At 59.7% G+C, this 17304-nt stretch overlaps 2 protein-coding genes across 2 annotated transcripts in view; one reads left to right on the top strand and one right to left on the bottom strand.

The window, feature by feature from the left end:
* The window catches only part of DOT1L (DOT1-like histone H3K79 methyltransferase), a 47908-nt gene extending 38342 nt beyond the window's left edge, over positions 1–9566 (top strand). Inside the window, exons 15-28 of the mRNA XM_006868964.1 lie at positions 952–1065; positions 1172–1263; positions 1715–1816; positions 1913–2050; positions 2290–2415; positions 2991–3463; positions 3544–3682; positions 3871–4017; positions 4596–4719; positions 5613–6160; positions 6251–6456; positions 6991–7055; positions 7535–8449; positions 8968–9566. Of these exons, the coding sequence (XP_006869026.1) occupies positions 952–1065; positions 1172–1263; positions 1715–1816; positions 1913–2050; positions 2290–2415; positions 2991–3463; positions 3544–3682; positions 3871–4017; positions 4596–4719; positions 5613–6160; positions 6251–6456; positions 6991–7055; positions 7535–8449; positions 8968–9566 (3788 nt within the window). The remainder of the gene's footprint in view (positions 1–951; positions 1066–1171; positions 1264–1714; positions 1817–1912; positions 2051–2289; positions 2416–2990; positions 3464–3543; positions 3683–3870; positions 4018–4595; positions 4720–5612; positions 6161–6250; positions 6457–6990; positions 7056–7534; positions 8450–8967) is intronic.
* Positions 9567–13810: 4244 nt separating this feature from the next.
* PLEKHJ1 (pleckstrin homology domain containing, family J member 1) lies at positions 13811–15434 on the bottom strand. The gene is made up of 6 exons (XM_006868965.1): positions 15341–15434; positions 15147–15214; positions 14870–14936; positions 14121–14211; positions 13965–14028; positions 13811–13876 (listed from the first exon to the last, which is right to left on the bottom strand). The coding sequence occupies exons 1-6, from the start codon at positions 15432–15434 to the stop codon at positions 13811–13813; spliced, it is 450 nt and encodes a 149-aa protein (XP_006869027.1).
* Between the last annotated feature and the right edge of the window lie 1870 nt (positions 15435–17304).

Here is a 17304-nt window from a genome sequence, read left to right as displayed (position 1 = left end):
TTCGTGGAACACAGTTGCGCTCTCCACATGTGGGGGCCGCAGGAGTCTGGGTGTTTGTGGGTGCTCATGTGCTTTTCGTGTGTGTGTGTTTTTTTTTAATGTTTTATTGTGAATTATGTGGTAGTTTACATGGGAGAACATTAGTTTTACATTCATCTTGTCGTGTATCGTTTCATTGCTGTGGTTACAATCCCCTCCATGCATCATTAACCAACCAAAGGGTGTACCCTACAAGCCTGACCCCCGATCGTCAGCACACAGCCCCTCTCCCTCTCTGTGTCTAAAGTCCCCAGCCGCTTCATCTCTCCATGTCATCGTCTTTGCCTCCATGTCTGGCATCACTGTTTCTCTGGGTAGGGTCCCGCTCTCCGCTCTTCTCCCTTGATGGTCCCAGGGACCTCCGCTCCTAGGCTGAAGAGTTAATCACTCTTCTTTTGCTACAAAATGTCTACCTTTACATTTCCAACCTTCACAAGCAGTCCTGATAACAATTATTCACTGTTGTATCACAAGTGACCCATCTGCATTTCATTGCATCAGCCCCGACTAGACAGATTGGATACTACTCAGTGGAGATTCTACCTTCCTCCACACTCTCTGGATCTAGGCTCCCTCTTGAAAGTTTGTAAGCCAGTCACTTCTAGCCTTTGTAGCCCCCCTCCCCCCCCATTTTGGGTAGCCAATGTCCAAGTTGCCCATCCCTGTCTACTCTGTGTGTGGAGGACGTGGGAATGATCCTCGCTGTAAAGGTTTGTTCCCTCTTTTGAGCTACTGCATCTGTAGGTGGAGGTCAAGTTCATCAATTGTATCAGATTACACTTTTTTTACCCTTTTTTCTTCTGGTTGAGTTCTGATCATCCAGTCATTGAAGCCAGGTCAAGTGGGTATTATCTGCAAGTGTGGGTGTTCTTGCGCACGTGCTTTTAAACGCTGCACCTGTCTCTTGCACAGATGCGTACAAGTCACCTCACAGCCCGTGCTACCAGCTACCTCCAGCCGTGCAGCGCCACGCGCCCAGCCCGCTGCTGGCAGCACCTACTCCGCCCGCGCTGCAGAAGCTGCTAGGTGAGGCCTGCTGCCTGAAGGAGAGGGGCCAGGCTGGGCGTCATGTGGGCGAGGGGGAGCAACGGGAGGACACTCTTCTCCAGAACTTGGTTCCCTCTCTCCTCAGAGTCCTTTAAGATACAGTACCTGCAATTCCTGGCGTACACCAAGACCCCACAGTACAAGGCCAACCTGCAGCAGCTGCTGGATCAGGAAAAGGTAAGGCTGGTCCCTGGGGCCATGGGCCCCTCAGCCTGGTTGGCAGCTCCTTTCTAGTTGATTAGGGAGGTGCGCACCCATAGCCCCCTGTGTGGTGGTGGCTGGTCTGGGCCTCATGGGGGCTGAGCAGGAGGACCATCATTGCCATGGGGGGGGGGGCTGTTGTTAAGTGCCATTGAGTCGGTTCTGACCCATAGCAACCCTGAACAGGGTTTCCAAAGCTGTAAATGTTTATGGGAGCAGATAGCCTCATCCTCGTCCCGCGGAACAGCTGGTAGTTTTGAACTGCTGACCTTGTGGTTCGCAACCCGATTCATAACCACTATGATACCAGAGCGTAGCTGTGGGTAGGCCTTATTCCTGAGTCTTGAGGTGACTATGGTGAGCTGGGCCACACTGGGCTGTGTGGTCAGGACCCTCATGTGGCCTCATGGCGCTCTCTGGTCCACAGGAGAAGAATGCCCAGCTTCTGGAGGCTGCACGGCAGCTCCTCAGCCACTGCCAGGCCCAGAAGGAGGAGATCCGGCGGCTCTTCCAGCAGAAGCTGGATGAGGTGGGCCCTGTCCCTTGGCGGCCCTCACCAGCCCTCCCTGTGACAGGTCCTTCATGAGCTGCTGACTTGTGTCTGCTGCGTGTCTTTGTCCCCCAGCTGGGCGTCAAGGCCCTGACCTACAATGACCTGATCCAAGCACAGAAGGAGATCTCAGCGCACAACCAGCAGCTGAAGGAGCAGACAGAGCAGCTGGAGAAGGACAATCGTGCACTGCGGGGCCAGAGCCTTCAGCTGGTGTGTGCCCCGCTTGGGGCGCCGTGTCCCAGAGCCCTTTGCTGTGCTGGTCATTGATACACGCTACACTGCTCCAGATGGGGGAGAGAGGGGGTGTGTCTTGTTCATCCTTCAGAGACAGTAGACTGTAGGAGTGACTCCTCTTCAGGCCAGGGCCTCAGCCTTCAGGAATGGGGTTACCTGCTCTAGGAGCTCTGGCACCACCTGGCTGCCCATTCATTCGTCCCTCCTACCTGCAGCTCAAGGCGCGCTGTGAGGAGCTGAAGCTGGATTGGTCCACCCTGTCCCTAGAGAGACTGCTGAAGGAGAAGCAGGCCCTGAAGAGCCAGATCTCGGAGAAGCAACGTCGGTGCCTGGAGCTGCAGGTAGGCAGCAGCTGTGTGCTGCCCGTGGTGTTCCCAGTGTACTGACTTGTCTGCTGACGTCTGGTTTCAGGGGTTGTCAGGCACATCATAGAACCTGTAAGGACACATATGTCATGAAGTGAGAACATGTTATATAATCTGTAAGAAGAGCCTTCATGACAGAGCTGGCGAGGACAAGGGGGCACGACCCAGGACACACATGTCCTGCTCTGTTCATGGCTCAGAAGGGACCAGGTTGGGGGCCCACCCTGCTAGAGTGCCCTCTGTAACATGAGCAGACAGGCCTATTTGTAGCCGACATCGTACCCCCCCAGCTAGGGTTTAGGGCGTCACCACGTTTCAGTCTGAAACGTGGTGTGCCCTTGGTAACATACGTTGCCTGGCGCACATCACAAAACCACTGTGGTTGATCTGCTGACCGCGGCGGCACTGCCTGCCTGCCTGCCTGCCTGTCTGCGCCCAGCACCGCCCACCTTGCACCGCCCAGCCCTGCCCAGCCCACCTTGCCTGTGCTCACCTAGCCTGCCTTGCCCCGCTTGCTTGCTCACCTCGTCTCGCCCCGCCGCGTCCTCCAGATCAGCATCGTGGAGCTGGAGAAGAGCCAGCGGCAGCAGGAGCTCCTACAGCTCAAGTCCTACGTGCCTGCTGATGACACGCTGGTTGCGCACCTGCGTGGGAAGGGCGCGCAGAGCCGTGAGCCTGAGCCCGAGCCTGGCCGCCTGCACCTGGAGCTGGACTGCACCAAGTTCTCGTTGCCTCACTTCAGCAGCCTGAGCCCGGAGCTGTCCATCAACGGCCACGTGACCAGTTACGAGCTGTACAATGCACTCAGCCGGCCCTCCTCTAAGCAAAACACCCCGCAGTATCTCGACCAGGACGTGGTGCCCTGCACACCCAGCCACGGGGGCCGACCCCGCCCGGACAAGCTGTCCGGCCCGACCCTGCCCGACTACACACGCCTCTCCCCAGCCAAGATTGTGCTGCGGCGGCATCTGAGCCAGGACCCTGCTGCTAGCACGAAGCCGGCTGCCGGCGAATTGCACCCACGGTGAGTGTGGGCAGGCCCAGGGTGTTCCCTCGCTCTGGGGCCTCGGCCCTGGGCCCCTTGTGATTAGCATCTCGTTCCAGTGCGGATCACGTCAAGGAGAATGGTCTCAGCTGCCAGAGCCCCGGCATCTCCAACGGCATCAAGCTGAGCCCGCAGGAGCCTCGGCCCTTGTCCCCCGTAGCCCTGCAGATGACCACAGTGGAGAAGAACACTGAGAAGGTACAGGCTGTCCTGAGTCGGGGGCCATGGACGGAGGGGTGGCACCCAGGGAGGGTTCTGACAGGGTGGGTGGGGCTGGTGACAGGACAGAGGGGTCCCTCTCTACATGCCGGCTGTGGCAGGAGGAAGGGCCTGGGGTGTACTGTGGCGTGACTGCCGGGCAGTCTGTGATGGTGAGCTCTGTGCAGGGCCTGAAGGAGCGTCCGTACGGCAGCGGAGGTGAGACCATCACCAGCCTGCCGGTCAGCATTCCCCTCAGCACTGTCCAGCCCAATAAGCTCCCGGTCAGCATCCCTCTCGCTAGTGTGGTATTGCCCAGCCGTGCGGAGCGAGCGGTGAGTGCCTGCCCCTCCCTGCAGACCTTCCTTCTGGGCTCCCAGGTCCCTGGACCCACACCATCCACTTCCTTGCTTTCCTTGTGTGGGGTTGATGAATGGGGTCTGCATGCTGGCAGCCTGCTGCATGCTAGTGGGCGAGTTATAGCTGCGTGGCCACTACTGTCGCCCAGGCTCGGAGCTCTGCGCCACTCAGTGTTTTCCCACCCTCCTGGTGAGGGCTTTCTGTACCATCCAGACCCACATTTTAGCCCCCTGGCACCATCCCACCCAGGCCAATGTTCTCTGCCGTCCTGCCCCCCATTCTGCTCATTCCCTGCCCCTTAGGCCTGCCTCAGCTGTACCTCGGCCTGTTTTGATGCCACTATTCCCACTTTCTGACCCTCGAACAGCTCCTAGAAGGCCTTACTTGAGGTGGGCCAAAGATGCCTCTGTCCTTGTCTTCAGACTCTTGGATCCCTACCTTTCCCACAACCACCCCAGTCCCCTGCCTCAGCTCCTATCTGAGGCTGCCGTCCTCAGCCCCTCACTTGGCGCTGCGGTGTGCCATTGTTGTGGGTCCTGTGTTTTCCCCTCAGAGGAGCACGCCCAGCCCTGTACACCAGAGCCGAGACTCCGCCCTTGACAAGCAGCTCAGCGCTCACCCCCACAGCGGTCCAGGCAGTGCAGCTGGAGGCCGAGGCCTGGCCCTGTCTGCCGCAGGTACGGCCACCCCGCCCGTGCCCCAGGGTCTGGGTCCTCCAGGCTCACCAACATGGGAAGCCCAACCCCACTGGGGGTGCCCCCACCCCCGCCTCTCCAGCTGTGAGACCCTTCTGCTCACTGGAAGTCTGGTGTTGGTGGGGGTCACACATATAGGAGACCCTTGGACAATACAAGACTGGGGTTAGTGGGTTTAAAATCTACACGTGCCTGTGGACTCCCCAGAAACATCACTGCTCCTAGCTTGCTGGTGGTGAGGAGCCCGGTAACAGTTGTTCACATGCATGTCATGCCACACCTCGAGCATGGAGGCTTTCCTTCTGCTGGCATGGCTATGGTGGCTACTTTACCTGTGTCTCCACACTGCTGCAGATTTCAGTCTCTGGCTGTCTGTCCTCAGTCCCTGGGAGCCCTTCCAGCACACCCTTCACGTGGGTCGTGTGGTGGGGGTTCAGGCATGCAGTATCGTCCTAACCAGGACCCAAAACCCAAGAACCGAGAGACAGACGCCTTCCGTGTCATAAAGGCATTTAATAGAAAATCCATCTGTCTTATGGGGCCAAGATCTTCACACCCTTATTGTTCAAGGTTCACTGGACTCAGCTCACCTGTAGATCTTAGATCATTTGTTTACAAACTAGGTGAGGCGGGCTGGGGCCCACTTCCCGTGTGGTGAGGCTGGTGAGGCTGTTGGCCGCTCTCCATCTGTCCCTCCCAGCCCTGCCTGCTGCAGTGGGACCCTAGGGTTAGTGATTTCACTAGCCAATCTTCAGAGCCCATCCCGTGCCTGGGGCTGCAGGCTGAATGGCTCCTGGGAGGCCTGCAGCTCTCCTGGGTCCTCCTTTGGCCAGCAGCCCCCGCCCCACAGAGCCAACATGTGTCCCCTCCTGCAGGTTTCTCCTATGCTGGCTCGATGGCTATCAGCGGGGCCCTAGGGGGCAGCCCTGCTCCCCACGCCCCCGGGGCCGAGCCACCTACTCTGGATGACTCCTCAGGCGCCGGCAGCCTCTTTGCTCCCATGAGTTCGCGCAGTGCTGGCCCAGCCTCCCCCGCTGCCCACCAGCTCTCAGCAAGTCCCCGGCTCGGCGCAGTCTCCCTGGGCACTGTCTCTGACGCTGTTGGCAGGAGTGATCTGAGCTGTGACACAGGTTTCTCCGACCCCGAGAGTGAGGCCAAGCGTAGGGTCCTCTTCACCGTAGCGGCTGGCACAGGTGGCGCCCGGCCCTCCCCCTCCAGCAGGCATAGTCCCCTGGCCACCAGTGCCCGTGGGGACAGTGGGCAAGGCCACGGGCAGGACAGCCGGAAGCGGGGCCGAAGGAAGCGCTCGTCTACGGGCCCCACCAACCTGAGCTCTGGTGTGTCCCCCAAGCGCCGAGCCCCGCCGTCAGTCGCTGGGCTCTTCACACAGTCCTCAGGGTCTCCACTGAACCTCAATTCCATGGTGAGGGCCGTGGGAGCAGACGGGTGTAGGGAAGATGATCTGATCCATCCCGTGACCTACCCTGAGCCGCCATCTGACCTTGTCCTGTAGGTCAACAACATCAACCAGCCGCTGGAGATCACGGCCATCTCATCCCCTGAGCACTCCCTGAAGAGCTCGCCTGCCCCCTGCCAGGACCCTGACCAGCCCCCTGTGCTCAAGAAGGAGAGACCGCTGGGCCAGGGCAGTGGGGTCCACTACTCTCCGCTGACATCGGACGAGGAGCCGGGCTCTGAGGATGAGCCTGGCAGTGCTAGGTGAGCACGCCAGGGAGGAGCCCCAGAGCAGACGGTTCCCAAACTCCATCTTCATGCTAGCTAGATGGCAAAGGCTCCAAGGCCAGCACGTGAGAGTGCTTCCTGCCTCACCTGGGAACCTGTGCAGTGCTTGTCCAGTAGCTCTGTAGGGTGAACTGCCCCACCACACTTCTCCCTGCACAGTCCCTGCCACGGGACGGTTCCCATGAGCACGTCCTAGTCACCACGGTGTCCAGCCACTGGCTGCCACATACCCACTTGTCTTTGGACTGGCCTGTTGTGGACATTTCAGAGAAGACGGGACCAGATGTCATGTAGTTTATTTCAGTCAGTGTAATGTTTTCAGGGTTCATCCATGTTGGAGCATGTGTGAAATCGAGCCAGAGTCCTGTGTGTGTCCATCATCGTGGGGGGACATGGGCTGTCTCCCCTGGGGGCTCCTGCTGGGTGAGATCCTAGCAGTGCAGTTGCTAAGTCACATCGTAATGATGGTGCAGACCTTCAATCACGGATCATCTTGTTTTCTTTTCTTAGAATTGAAAGGAAAATTGCAACAATCTCCTTAGAAAGTAAATCTCCTCCCAAAACCTTGGAAAACGGTGAGTAACAGGGTCCCAGGCAACCTGCTCCCTTGGGGACTTCCAGGCCCCCCCCAAGATCTGTGCCTCAGCCATTTTTGCCCACGCACTCCCATGTGCTGACCAGCCAGAGAGGCCCTGCCCAGGGCTTCTGGACTCATTTCTCGTTTTTCATGGCCCATGGACTCCTCACCCTGTGTTCCCCAACCAGCAGCCATTTCCAGGGGGGCTGTGCGGGGGGGGGGCCTGTCTCCATGTTCCACCTACTTTTTCTGTGTGTGGTGGGTGATGTCATGACCCAGGAGCCCAGGAGTCTGTTGTAGGCAACAGTCTGCCTCCCACCTTCAGTGCCTTTTCACCGGGTCAGGTCGCGTCTCAGCCCTAATGTTTGTCAGTGCCCACACTGTGCTCTGCTGTCCCACACTTGTCCCCTGAGTCATCTGCCCTTGACGATTCCTGTGCTGGCTAGGGCCTCATCCCTGTACCCTCCCTCCCACCAGGTGGTGGCCTGGCCAGCAGGAAGCCGGCACCAGCCGGTGAGCCTGTCAACAACAGCAAGTGGAAAGCCACCTTCTCGCCCATTTCTGACCTTGGCTTGGCTAAGTCCGCAGACAGCCCCCTGCAAGCTGCCTCCTCACTCAGCCAGAACTCTCTGTTTGCGTTCCGGTCGGTTCTGGAGGAGCCAGGCGCCACCGATGGCAAAGGGGCCGCGCACCCCAGGAAAGGCTTCCAAGGCTCCCTGGTTGGGGTGGACGGGCCCAGCCCGAGCACTAACACCCCCAACGGGTTCACCCTGGGCGGGTCTCTGACCACGGAGCTGGCTTTACACAGCTTCAGTGAGGGTTCTCCCCTGGCTCACAAGGCCCCGGAGGCTGCAGGGCTGAGCTTCCCCTCCCAGCGGGGCAAGGAGACTGGTGCCCCAGAGGCCAACCCCTTCCTGAGCAAGCGGCCATTGGATGGACTGGGTGGCCTGAAGGCTGAGGTCAGCAAGGCCCGCGAGGCCAGCGAGCTGGGCACTCCATCTGAGAAGTCTGTGCAGCCGCCTGGCGGGAAGATGGGCCGAGGCCGGGACCGAGAACTCGACTTCAGCCACGGCCACAACCTTTTCATCTCGGCCGCTGCCGTGCCGCCTGGGGGCCTCCTCAGTGGCCCTGGCCTGACCCCAGCTGCATCCTCTGCCCAGACACACCGCCCTTTCCTGGGCACCTTTGCCCCCGGCGCACAGTTTGCCTTGGGTCCCATGTCCCTGCAGGCCAACCTGGGCTCAGTGACAGGCTCGTCTGTGCTGCAGTCGTTGTTCAGTGCTGTGCCGGCCGCCGCTGGCCTGGTACATGTGTCATCAGCAGCCACCAGGCTCACCAACTCACACGCCATGGGCACCTTCTCTTCCGGAGTCGCGGGCGGAACTGTCGGAGGTAGGCGCGGCACTCTTTTTCGCCGCCGGCGTCTCGTGGTCGGCCCCTGGCCTTGGGACCCCCAGCGCCGTCTTCCGGATCCCCTCGGACGGCAGATGTAACTACCAGTCGCTCCGATGCCCCAGCCTCCATGTGGGGACAGGCGGGGCTGCGTCCGCCCGCAACTCTGTCCTCTGCTGGAGACCCGAGGGGCTGGAAGCTGAGGTGGACAGCTGAGCTAAGCTGCTCATAGCTACGCGCACCATGCCCTCCCCGCGGAGGGGCGCTGTGGGAGGGCCTTGAGAGTCTACCAAGCGCCGGGGGTTTGAGGGGGGAGTGGAGTGGGCGGGAGAGAAACGTGGTACCGGGAGCCTTCGTCCTGGCCAGGTAAGTGCCCTGTGGCTGCCGCTTGCTGCTCTATCCGCACAGGTGCCGCCCGGCCGCCGGCCACGCCCTGCTGCTGCGTGTGTCTGTGCGCGCCTCCCTCCGCTTGGTGACCTGCCGCCTGGTGAAGCTGCGTTTCTCTCTCCTGTCTGCAGGTGTCTTTAACCACGCGGTGCCTGCTGCGTCTTCGCATCCGCTCGGAGCCAGTTTCGGCAGCGGGGCTGTCTGTGGCAGCGCCACGCTGAGCGTAGCCCCGCTGCAAGCGGTGGCCAGCACCTCCGCCGCTTCCTTTCAGGCCCCGACTGTGGTCGAGACCCGGCCACCCCCTTTGCCTCCTGCTCAGCACCTGGGCCGGGCCCCTCCTCCCCCCCCTCCTCCTGCGCAGCCCGGCCTCCCGCCCCCTCCGCCTAACTCCGCCTTGCCTCCTCCCCCGCCGCTGCTGGCGCCTAACTCCGAGCCTGTGTTTCTGCAGAGCCTAACGGCCCTCCCCGCTAACCACGCTTTCTTGCCCCCTGCCTCGGCCGCTTCCCTGCCGCCTGCTAATGCCTCTTTGTCTATCAAGCTCGCCGCCCTGCCGCACAAGGCCGCCCGCCCCTCCTTCACCGTCCACCACCAACCTCTGCCCCGGCTGGCCCTGGCGCAGGCCACGCCCCTCCTGCCGCAGGCCTCGCCCACCGCACCCGCTGCGGTCTGGGTTTCCCTTGGCATGCCGCCTCCTTATGCCTCGCACCTTTCGGGGGTTAAGCCGCGATAAAGAGCTTGCTTAGCTAGCCGTTCGTATTGTGTAAGGTAAGGCTCGAGCCGGGCCAGGTGCTGCGTACGGGGAAACCACCTGCCCTTTCATCTGCAGGGCGCAGGCGGGCTGCGGGGGGCTTTTCTGCTTAAGTCAGTTTTGAGAGGCGTAACGGAGCCACGGCAGTCCTTGTGTGGCGCTGCGGGATAATGCACGGGGCCGAAAGGTCGGATTGAATTTACGGGTCGGCTGTTCAAACTCACCAGCCGCTTCTCGGAAACCCCTCTGGGGCCACTATGCTTTGAGTCGGAACCGACTCGATGGTGCTTAATAGCAACGAAAGGAGTGTGTTCTCGGCAAGAGCAGGGCCGTGTGACAAGAACGCAGACTAGGGGTGCGCCGTCTCTCAGGCAACTGGTTCCGCAGCAGGATTGTGGGGCTACACAGTGTGACGTTGCCAGCCGCCGCCGTCTGTACCTGGGGCAGTGGAGGCGGGCGGGTCGTGCGCACTGTGGGCTGATGGCCAGCCATTGCAGAGACACCGTGCAGTGGTTGTACGGCTTTGGCATACGACCTGAGCCCTGGTGACGTCAGAAGGTTGGTGGAGGAGCCAGGTACCTTCAGGGGCAGAGGGGAAAGTGGAGACCTCTCTGGGGGGCGCCGGCTCAGGCAGCTGCGTGCCCAAGGTGAAGGATGTCCTCGCCGCATGGCTGTGGCCGGCGCTCCCTGGCAGTGATGTGCGGGCCCAGGACCCACGGCAAGCGCAGTGGCACTGGCTTTCCTGAGGGACGTGTGTCTGCGTCACCGTCGTGGGCTCCCACAAGGTGCACGGTGCCCTGTGGCCGAGTGACCACCAGCCTAGCTTGTCTTACTCGGTGGCAACTTGTTGGTGTGGCTGCCACCTACAGACCCGAGAGCAATGAAGGCAGATCGAGGTCCAGGAGCTGTTTGAGTTTGCCTGTGTCAGGCACGGGTGTGAACCAGTGCCCCCTGGGCACCCGGCCGCCTGGCATGGTGAGCGGAGGGGAGGGGACCGTGCGTTCCCTGGTGGTTGCTGTAGGATGTGGGGCCCCGCTGGCTGCAGTCCTGCTTCCTGGGGCCGGTGCTCACCTGTGTTGCTCTCTCCCGTGCCCGGCCCACAGGTAACTAGCACTTCTACCTCAGCCGCACGACTATGCAAAGGACGGCGTGGACCAACGAGGGCGCTGCCCCGGTGCTTGCGGCCGCAGGGCCCCCACTGGACTCGGAGGTGACAGGACGGAGAAGCTACTGTGAACCCGCCGTGCGCCACCGGGCCCGGGAGCAGCTCTCGCGTGCGCGTTGATAGTTTTAGATAAAGTATTTATCATTTTTTAAAAAGTAAAAATAACTCTGACCTATTTTATTCCATCTAAGTCGTCCGAGGCGACGCACTCAGAAAGACAAATGTCTGTCTACACGAGAAGATATCTGTAGAGACGAGACGTCTGTGGAAGGACCGCCTGGCCCGGTGCTATCTCGTCGTTGGCAGGCCAAGGTGCCGCCCACTCTGCTGGTGCTGACTGGAGGTTGACCTGCCCCACGGCAGCGCCATCCCTCTACCAAAGGCACGCAGGCTCGAGCACGGAGGGGGGCCTCGTGGATCATCTCGCCTGTCTCTTTGCTTAGGGAGGGGCCTCCTTTCCCCGAGCGCTGGCCCTGCAGCCTCCCGGCCCCGTCCCGTCACTGTGAACCCTGAGCGATGAGACTGCGCCCGGGTGTGGGGCCCCGGGTCCATCACGGTGAGGTGGGATGGCGTTCCAGAGCCCGTGCACGCGCCGCCTTGGTTGGCCTTTGTAACAAGTGCATTTACTTTGTACCCTCGGCTTTGACTCCGCTCGTGCGTGCCGCCGGGTGGGCTGCTGAGGAGACAGGGCAGGGGCCCCGAGAGCCCGGTATCTGTACAGAAGAGTCACGCTGACCCGTGACAGTATTTTATAGAGATGGATGAGAGTTTATAAATTTCATAGACTTCAATTTCATTTATTTTTAGATTGTATAATGCACAGTAAACTTTAAAAAAAAAGATAGTGGGGTAAGGGAGAGAAAAGGAACCTTATTTATTCAAGTACATAGACGGTGTTGGCCAGACTGGTGGGCCCAGAGCATGTTGGCACCGGTGTAGTGTCAGACCAGAGGTGGAGTGAGGGGAACCCCTGCTCTCCTAGACACAGCCCCCCCCATCCCCCGCCACTCCTACTAGTCGGTGCTCAGGAGTGGACCCACGGGGGCAGGGCCAACCTGGGTGCTGCCCGCCTCTGATAATTGGGGACTCTGACTCTTTAGGACCCTCCCCAGCAGGCAGTGGTCAAAGCCTGGTCATCGAGGTCAGGTGCCAGGTGGGCACACTGGGGACCACATGCCTGCCCTTGCTGCTTGTTAGATGCAACCCCAGTCAGCTAGAGGTGGGTGGACAGATGGGGTGGTCAAGGGGACAAGGGACCCCATTCTCCTGAGTGCCAGAAACAGCCTGACTTTGGGATCTGTCCTGGCACCCCACCCCCCACCCCCTTAGTGCAGACAGCCTCTTGAACAGCCCTGATCCATCCCCTGGGGTTGGGTGGGGCGGGGCAGGTGCTCCTTGGTGATGTGTCCCACCCCACCCATCCCCTCCAGCTGCCCTGCTCCCTAGCAATAGTTATTGGGATCTGAAGATGGTGCTCTCAACCCATTTAAAAACTGCCCCCTTCCCAAGTTGGTGCTGGCCTCATAGGTGCTGCCAGCCCTGAGGCACCACATTGCTGGGCTCTCCTTGAGGTCCCCAGGTCAGCCAGGAAAGCTCACAGTGGCAGGAGACTCCAGGTTCGCATGAGGCCTAGCCCGGGGCCTGTGGCCAGCCAGGTAACCCTGAAAGTGCCATAGTCTAGTCTTAGAGAACCAGCCTGCACAGGTACTTGAATGGCAGGAGGGACATTGTAAGCAGGTGCTACCCACCAGCTCCCTCAGCCTGGGGGCTGCAGGGGACACTAAACAGTTCTCTGAAACTGAGTCTAGGCCACTGGGAAGACTGGCCCCTTTGGTCCACCCAGCGAGGGCAGCAACGTGTTGGGGCCTTGTCTGGCCTGGCTTCTGGCAGCTCTGGTTTGAGACCTGGTGCTCTGTTGGCTTATGGGCGAGTTAAGTTGCTCTTGCTCAGGAATCGATTCGTCAGACTCCCTCCAGCCAGTGTGACTCGGGCTTCACGGCCCTCATAGACCAACCTCCCCAGCTCCCTCCAAGATGTGTGCTAGGTGTCCAGCTGTGGATTGTGACTTGTTTAAGATGGCTGCCCCTGCCCTGGGATAGCTTGCTCAGTTTGCTGCCTTCCTTATCCCCTCCCCCAGCCTTTCTGTGAGGAAAATGCAGCTTCACTGTGTGTTCCCGTTTGTCCAACGCACCCCCCCCCCCCACTCTGCATCGCCACCTCTAGACGCTGCAATAAACATACTTGTTTCCACTGGTCAGTGGCTGTGTTCTGTGTTGACTGTGTGTGTATAGGGTGGGGGGAAGGGGTAGGGGCCGGCCAGGCTGCTGCTACTACTGACTCCATGGAGATGCCCAGTCACACCTGAGGGCTTTAACTGAATTAAGCCGGGCCCACCAGATGGATCAGCCAAGTAGCAGCATCAATGGACTCAAGTGTGGCAACGATAGTGATGTTGGCCCAGGATGGGGCAGTGTTTCCTTCTGCTGTGCTATGAGTCAGTACCGACTCGATGGATCCTAACACCACCACCAGGACAAACTCCCTTTTGGTGCAAACCCATCCAATTTAATCATATTGGCAAAACCCTTTCTTCAATTCTACCAGCTGGGTGCAAATCTGGTTCCCCTTAACAGGGGTTGTACACCAGGGGCCGCATTGGGAGTTTCTATGCCATCAGAGTTACCCACCGTAACCCAATCCCCCCCGCCCAGCTCAGCTCACCACTGCCCAGTGGAAAAAGGTCCATTTATTTCCACAGAAGGTGTGCACACAGGGCAGCCCTGACCAGCTCTGCTCAGGGGCCATTACAGGGCACCCTCCATCAGCAGGAGTGAGTTCACATTGGGGCAGGTGGGCAGTCCCCATGCCCTTCACAGCTTCGGTCTATACATTCAGTTGGCAGAGAAAACCCAGCCCCTCCAAGGAGACAGCTGGGGACAGCCAGTTCCAGGAGGCGATGCTTGTACTCAACAGCCACAGAAGTCTGATCTGGCAGCTAGCAGCTCACCACCCTACCCAGCCGAGGGCACGAAAAAACCCTCCCGGGAGCCGGGGCCAGGGTTCATGCCTTCAAACTGCTCAGCTGGAAGCGGGCCTCTTCAGAGATGCCAAGCTGTTCCAGAGGATCCTGGGAGGGGTGACGGGCAGGGACTGAGTGAGCCCCGGCAGAGAGACGTCAGCCTCACCCAACCAGCCCCCCAGCCGGCCCCAGTCACCTTGCCTGTCACCTTCTGGATCTCATTCCTGTAGAAGACAAGGCTCCTTCGCATGAACTCGTAGCTGGAGGCATAATGAGGTGAGTTGTCATGGGTGTCAAGGCTGACGCCTTGCCCCTGCTGGAGCCCCGCCTTCCTGAACGCCCCAACACTGACCTGGCCCGGCGCAGGGCTGCCATCCACTCCTGACACTGCTCCTCACTCCAGCACTCAAAGCGGTACTTCCTCTCTGTGTCTTCCAAGAAGCCTGCGGGAGCAGGCCTCATCTGTCCCCAGTGGCCACTCTCCCCTCTCCAGGACAGCCACTTTCCAAGACAACCCACCACTCAGATCATGAGGCACAGACTCCAGGCCAGACAGTCCTAGGGTGCTCCAAAGGCAGCCTACACTGACTCCAGCATTTTGGGATGCCAGCACTCACACCCTGCAGCCCTGCTTGTGGGCCCTCAACTGTCTGGAATGTCAGCAGCAAAATCCCCTCCTCCAGGCAGCCCTCTTGGCCTCACTTCCCCATCCCCCTCAATAATACTTGGGCTCCATCTCCCTCTGCAGACTTGGGAGGTCTAGAATAGGGCGTGGGAAACCCTCCCGGACCACAGCACCGGGCACTTCCCGACCCTAAGCCAAAGAGAAGGTTCAGAACGCAGTTTGGATGCAGGGTGGCTCCTCCCTGCAACCCAAGTCCATGCTAGGCCTCACGGGGAGGGCAAAGTCTGGCTTCTTGGCACCGGCCTTGGCAGGGTGACAGGTGTGCGGCTCCGGCAAACCTGACCTTGAGCTGCCGGGAACAATGGCCTCTTGTTTCTGGGCAGCGGTGGTGCCGGGCTGGGTACACAGGAGGAGGCTTGGGCGCCTGGGAAAGGGACAGCGGGGACCCGGCCGTCTTTGTCCCCAGCCACACTCACTGATGGAGAAGCCGCTGGACTCTTCCTTAGTGACTCGGCAGTGCTCCAATAACAGGGCTCCGATGGGCTGGAGGACAGACAGACGGAGGACCATGGGAGCAGGCCCTCTTCCCTGGTCTCACCTTCCGCTCCAGCTGGGGGCGGATCCCAGGAGGAGAGGGCTGGAGAGCAGAGGGAGTTAGCCAGCGCCCGGCTTCTAGCTTAGTGGGGACAAACAGGGCGCCCCGAATCCAAGAGCAGGCTGGTCCCACTTCCCCCAGGGGTCCCCGCCCCTTACCTCGGCCTCGTCCGTCCGGAAATAGAAAAGAAAATTGGCCACCAGCTTCACCAGCCGCCGCTTCACCACTGCGGGCGCAGAGTGAGCTCAGGGCGCGCAGCAGAGGAGCCACTACCGCGCTCCCGGCACACCGTTAGCCCGGACTCCCCGACCCCCGGGAACCGCACGCCCCAGCTCCCTGGGCCCCCGCTCACCGTTGCCCTTCTTGGGAGCCCGCATGCCCAACTCGGCCGCCAAGTCAGCCGGCTGCCGGGAGAGCGCCAGTAGCTCCTTCTCGTTGTAGCGCATGCCGCTGCCGGGAGGGAGAACGCGGATCCCTGGCCTCCGCCCTCCCGGCCTGCGTCTCTGCCGGCGCCAAAAAAAAGTCTCAACGGGTAGCCCCGGAAGTACTGCTGGAGCTAGTGCACCTGCGCACTACACCGGGACGCTTGTCTTGTCAATAACCGGGACACGCGCTAGTGTTCTGGGGACTCCTGGGGCAAGTGGCTCCTCGCCACAAAATACATTGGGCGCCGGGTGTTAACAGAATCAAGGACCGTCCGCAATATTGACGGCAGCCTTTAATGAAAGAAGACTAGGCAAAGAGAAACGATGAGATTTCAAAGCGAGTCTCAACCCAGTCTTCTCGCGAGACTTGACCCTGCGAACTGGGAGTAGAACGCTAATGCGATGAGAACATTGTGCGCATGCGTACAGTGGCTTTCTCGCGCGCACACCCTTACCCCCCGCTTCCCGTACTCTGAGCCACTCCCCCTTTTGCCTTGTGCCTGACGGCCTTCTAGGCCACCCTACTGCGCGGGATGAGCATGCGCACACCGAAGGCCTTGTTTCGATTGCTCCGGAAGTCCTTCATAAATCCACGACGCGGGAGCACTGGGCCTAGTGGTGGTGGTGTCCGTTGCGGGTGAGTAGCGGGCGGACCAGGGTGAAGGCGGCGATCACTCTGTGCCCGCGTTTTCCTGGAAGGAAGTAGACGTAGGAGAGGAGCGCCAGCGACGAGCCGCGCGGCCTGGGAGGACCAGTCGGCCCACGGTGTCCCCGGCGCCCACGCAGCCCCGGCTCACTGTTGGGGCCCAGCCGGGCAACTCCTTTGGCCTCTGGGAGCTCTCCCGAGAAAGACCCGCTGGGGTCCGGGAGTAACAATAATTATGGCTCCAGTGGCCGTTAGCGCTTGCCGAGAGCTGCTGCTGCTTGCTTAGTTGACTTCGTGAGCGCCGGGAGCCTCAGTTCCTTTAACTGTGAAATGGGGGGAAGGGGTCTGCCACCGGTAACGGGTGTCTGAGTGGAGAGGAAAAATCCGAAAGCGAAATCCCAACCCAGAAAACCTCTCTTCCCAAACCGAAGGGAGAGAAACGTTTTATCATAGAATAAACGGTAAACCAGAACGCGTTACGTGGCGGGTAGTCGCTGGAGAGAGACGCGGCCCGCTGCATTCGGGTGTTCAAGATCATTGTTGGTTTTCTAACCTTTCTGACCCCGAGAGAGGCCTGAGTTACGGTGACACATCACGTTGTTTGTTCGTTTTTAACTTTTTATTGTGAATCGGGTGAAAGTTTACAAGACCATCAGTTTTACATTCAACCCATAACGCACTTTGATTCAATCCCCTCCCTGCAGCAACCGCCTACCTGCTGCCTCCCGGTGGCGCCAATTTGCACGCCACCCATCTTCCCATCCCTTTCACCTTTGTCCTACGTACATGGTGCCCCTTCAGTCTTGCCTGGGTGACCAATCCATCAGTCATCATCAGCAACCCTTACTAGTGTTGTTCCTCCCCCTATCTACCTATCTGCTGCTTGCCTGAATGGTGAGGGTGAGTTCCTTTGCAGACCTGGAAGGTGGTCCAGGCCCATAAGTACCATCTCTGGTCTTTTCTGACAAGTAAGCCCGGGCTTATTTTCTTTTTTAAATGATGTTGAGTTTTGCTTCATAATTCTGCTGCTCTAGCCAGAACCTTCTAATGGGATCCCTTTCAGAGAAGTTGGATGTGATAACTGGGTACCAGCTAATTCCGCTCTTAGAGTCCTGGAGACAGACGTTTACATGTTCCATTAGTCTGTTGGATTGATTGAGTCCAATCTTCACTTCGTATCACTCTTCTTTCTTCTGCACATGGAGATATCAGTAGCTGCACTTGATGGCTCCTTAGGAGTTCTGA

The sequence above is a fragment of the Chrysochloris asiatica genome, unplaced genomic scaffold, assembly GCF_000296735.1.
Source record: "Chrysochloris asiatica unplaced genomic scaffold, ChrAsi1.0 scaffold00125, whole genome shotgun sequence".
Lineage (NCBI taxonomy): Eukaryota > Metazoa > Chordata > Mammalia > Afrosoricida > Chrysochloridae > Chrysochloris > Chrysochloris asiatica.
Note: the sequence above shows the minus strand (reverse complement) of the source record. Positions and strands in the feature narration are given on the sequence as shown.

What these genes read in the sequence shown, in the direction of transcription:
- PLEKHJ1 (XM_006868965.1), bottom strand. Translation starts at nt 15,434, where the DNA reads ATGCGCTACAACGAGAAGGAGCTACTGGCGCTCTCCCGGCAGCCGGCT. An exon ending in GTCCAGCGGCTTCTCCATCA is followed by an intron (nt 14,212 to 14,869) that starts GTGAGTGTGGCT and finishes CTGCTCCCGCAG; the next exon opens with GCTTCTTGGAAGACACAGAG. An exon ending in GCAGCCCTGCGCCGGGCCAG is followed by an intron (nt 14,029 to 14,120) that starts GTCAGTGTTGGG and finishes TTATGCCTCCAG; the next exon opens with CTACGAGTTCATGCGAAGGA.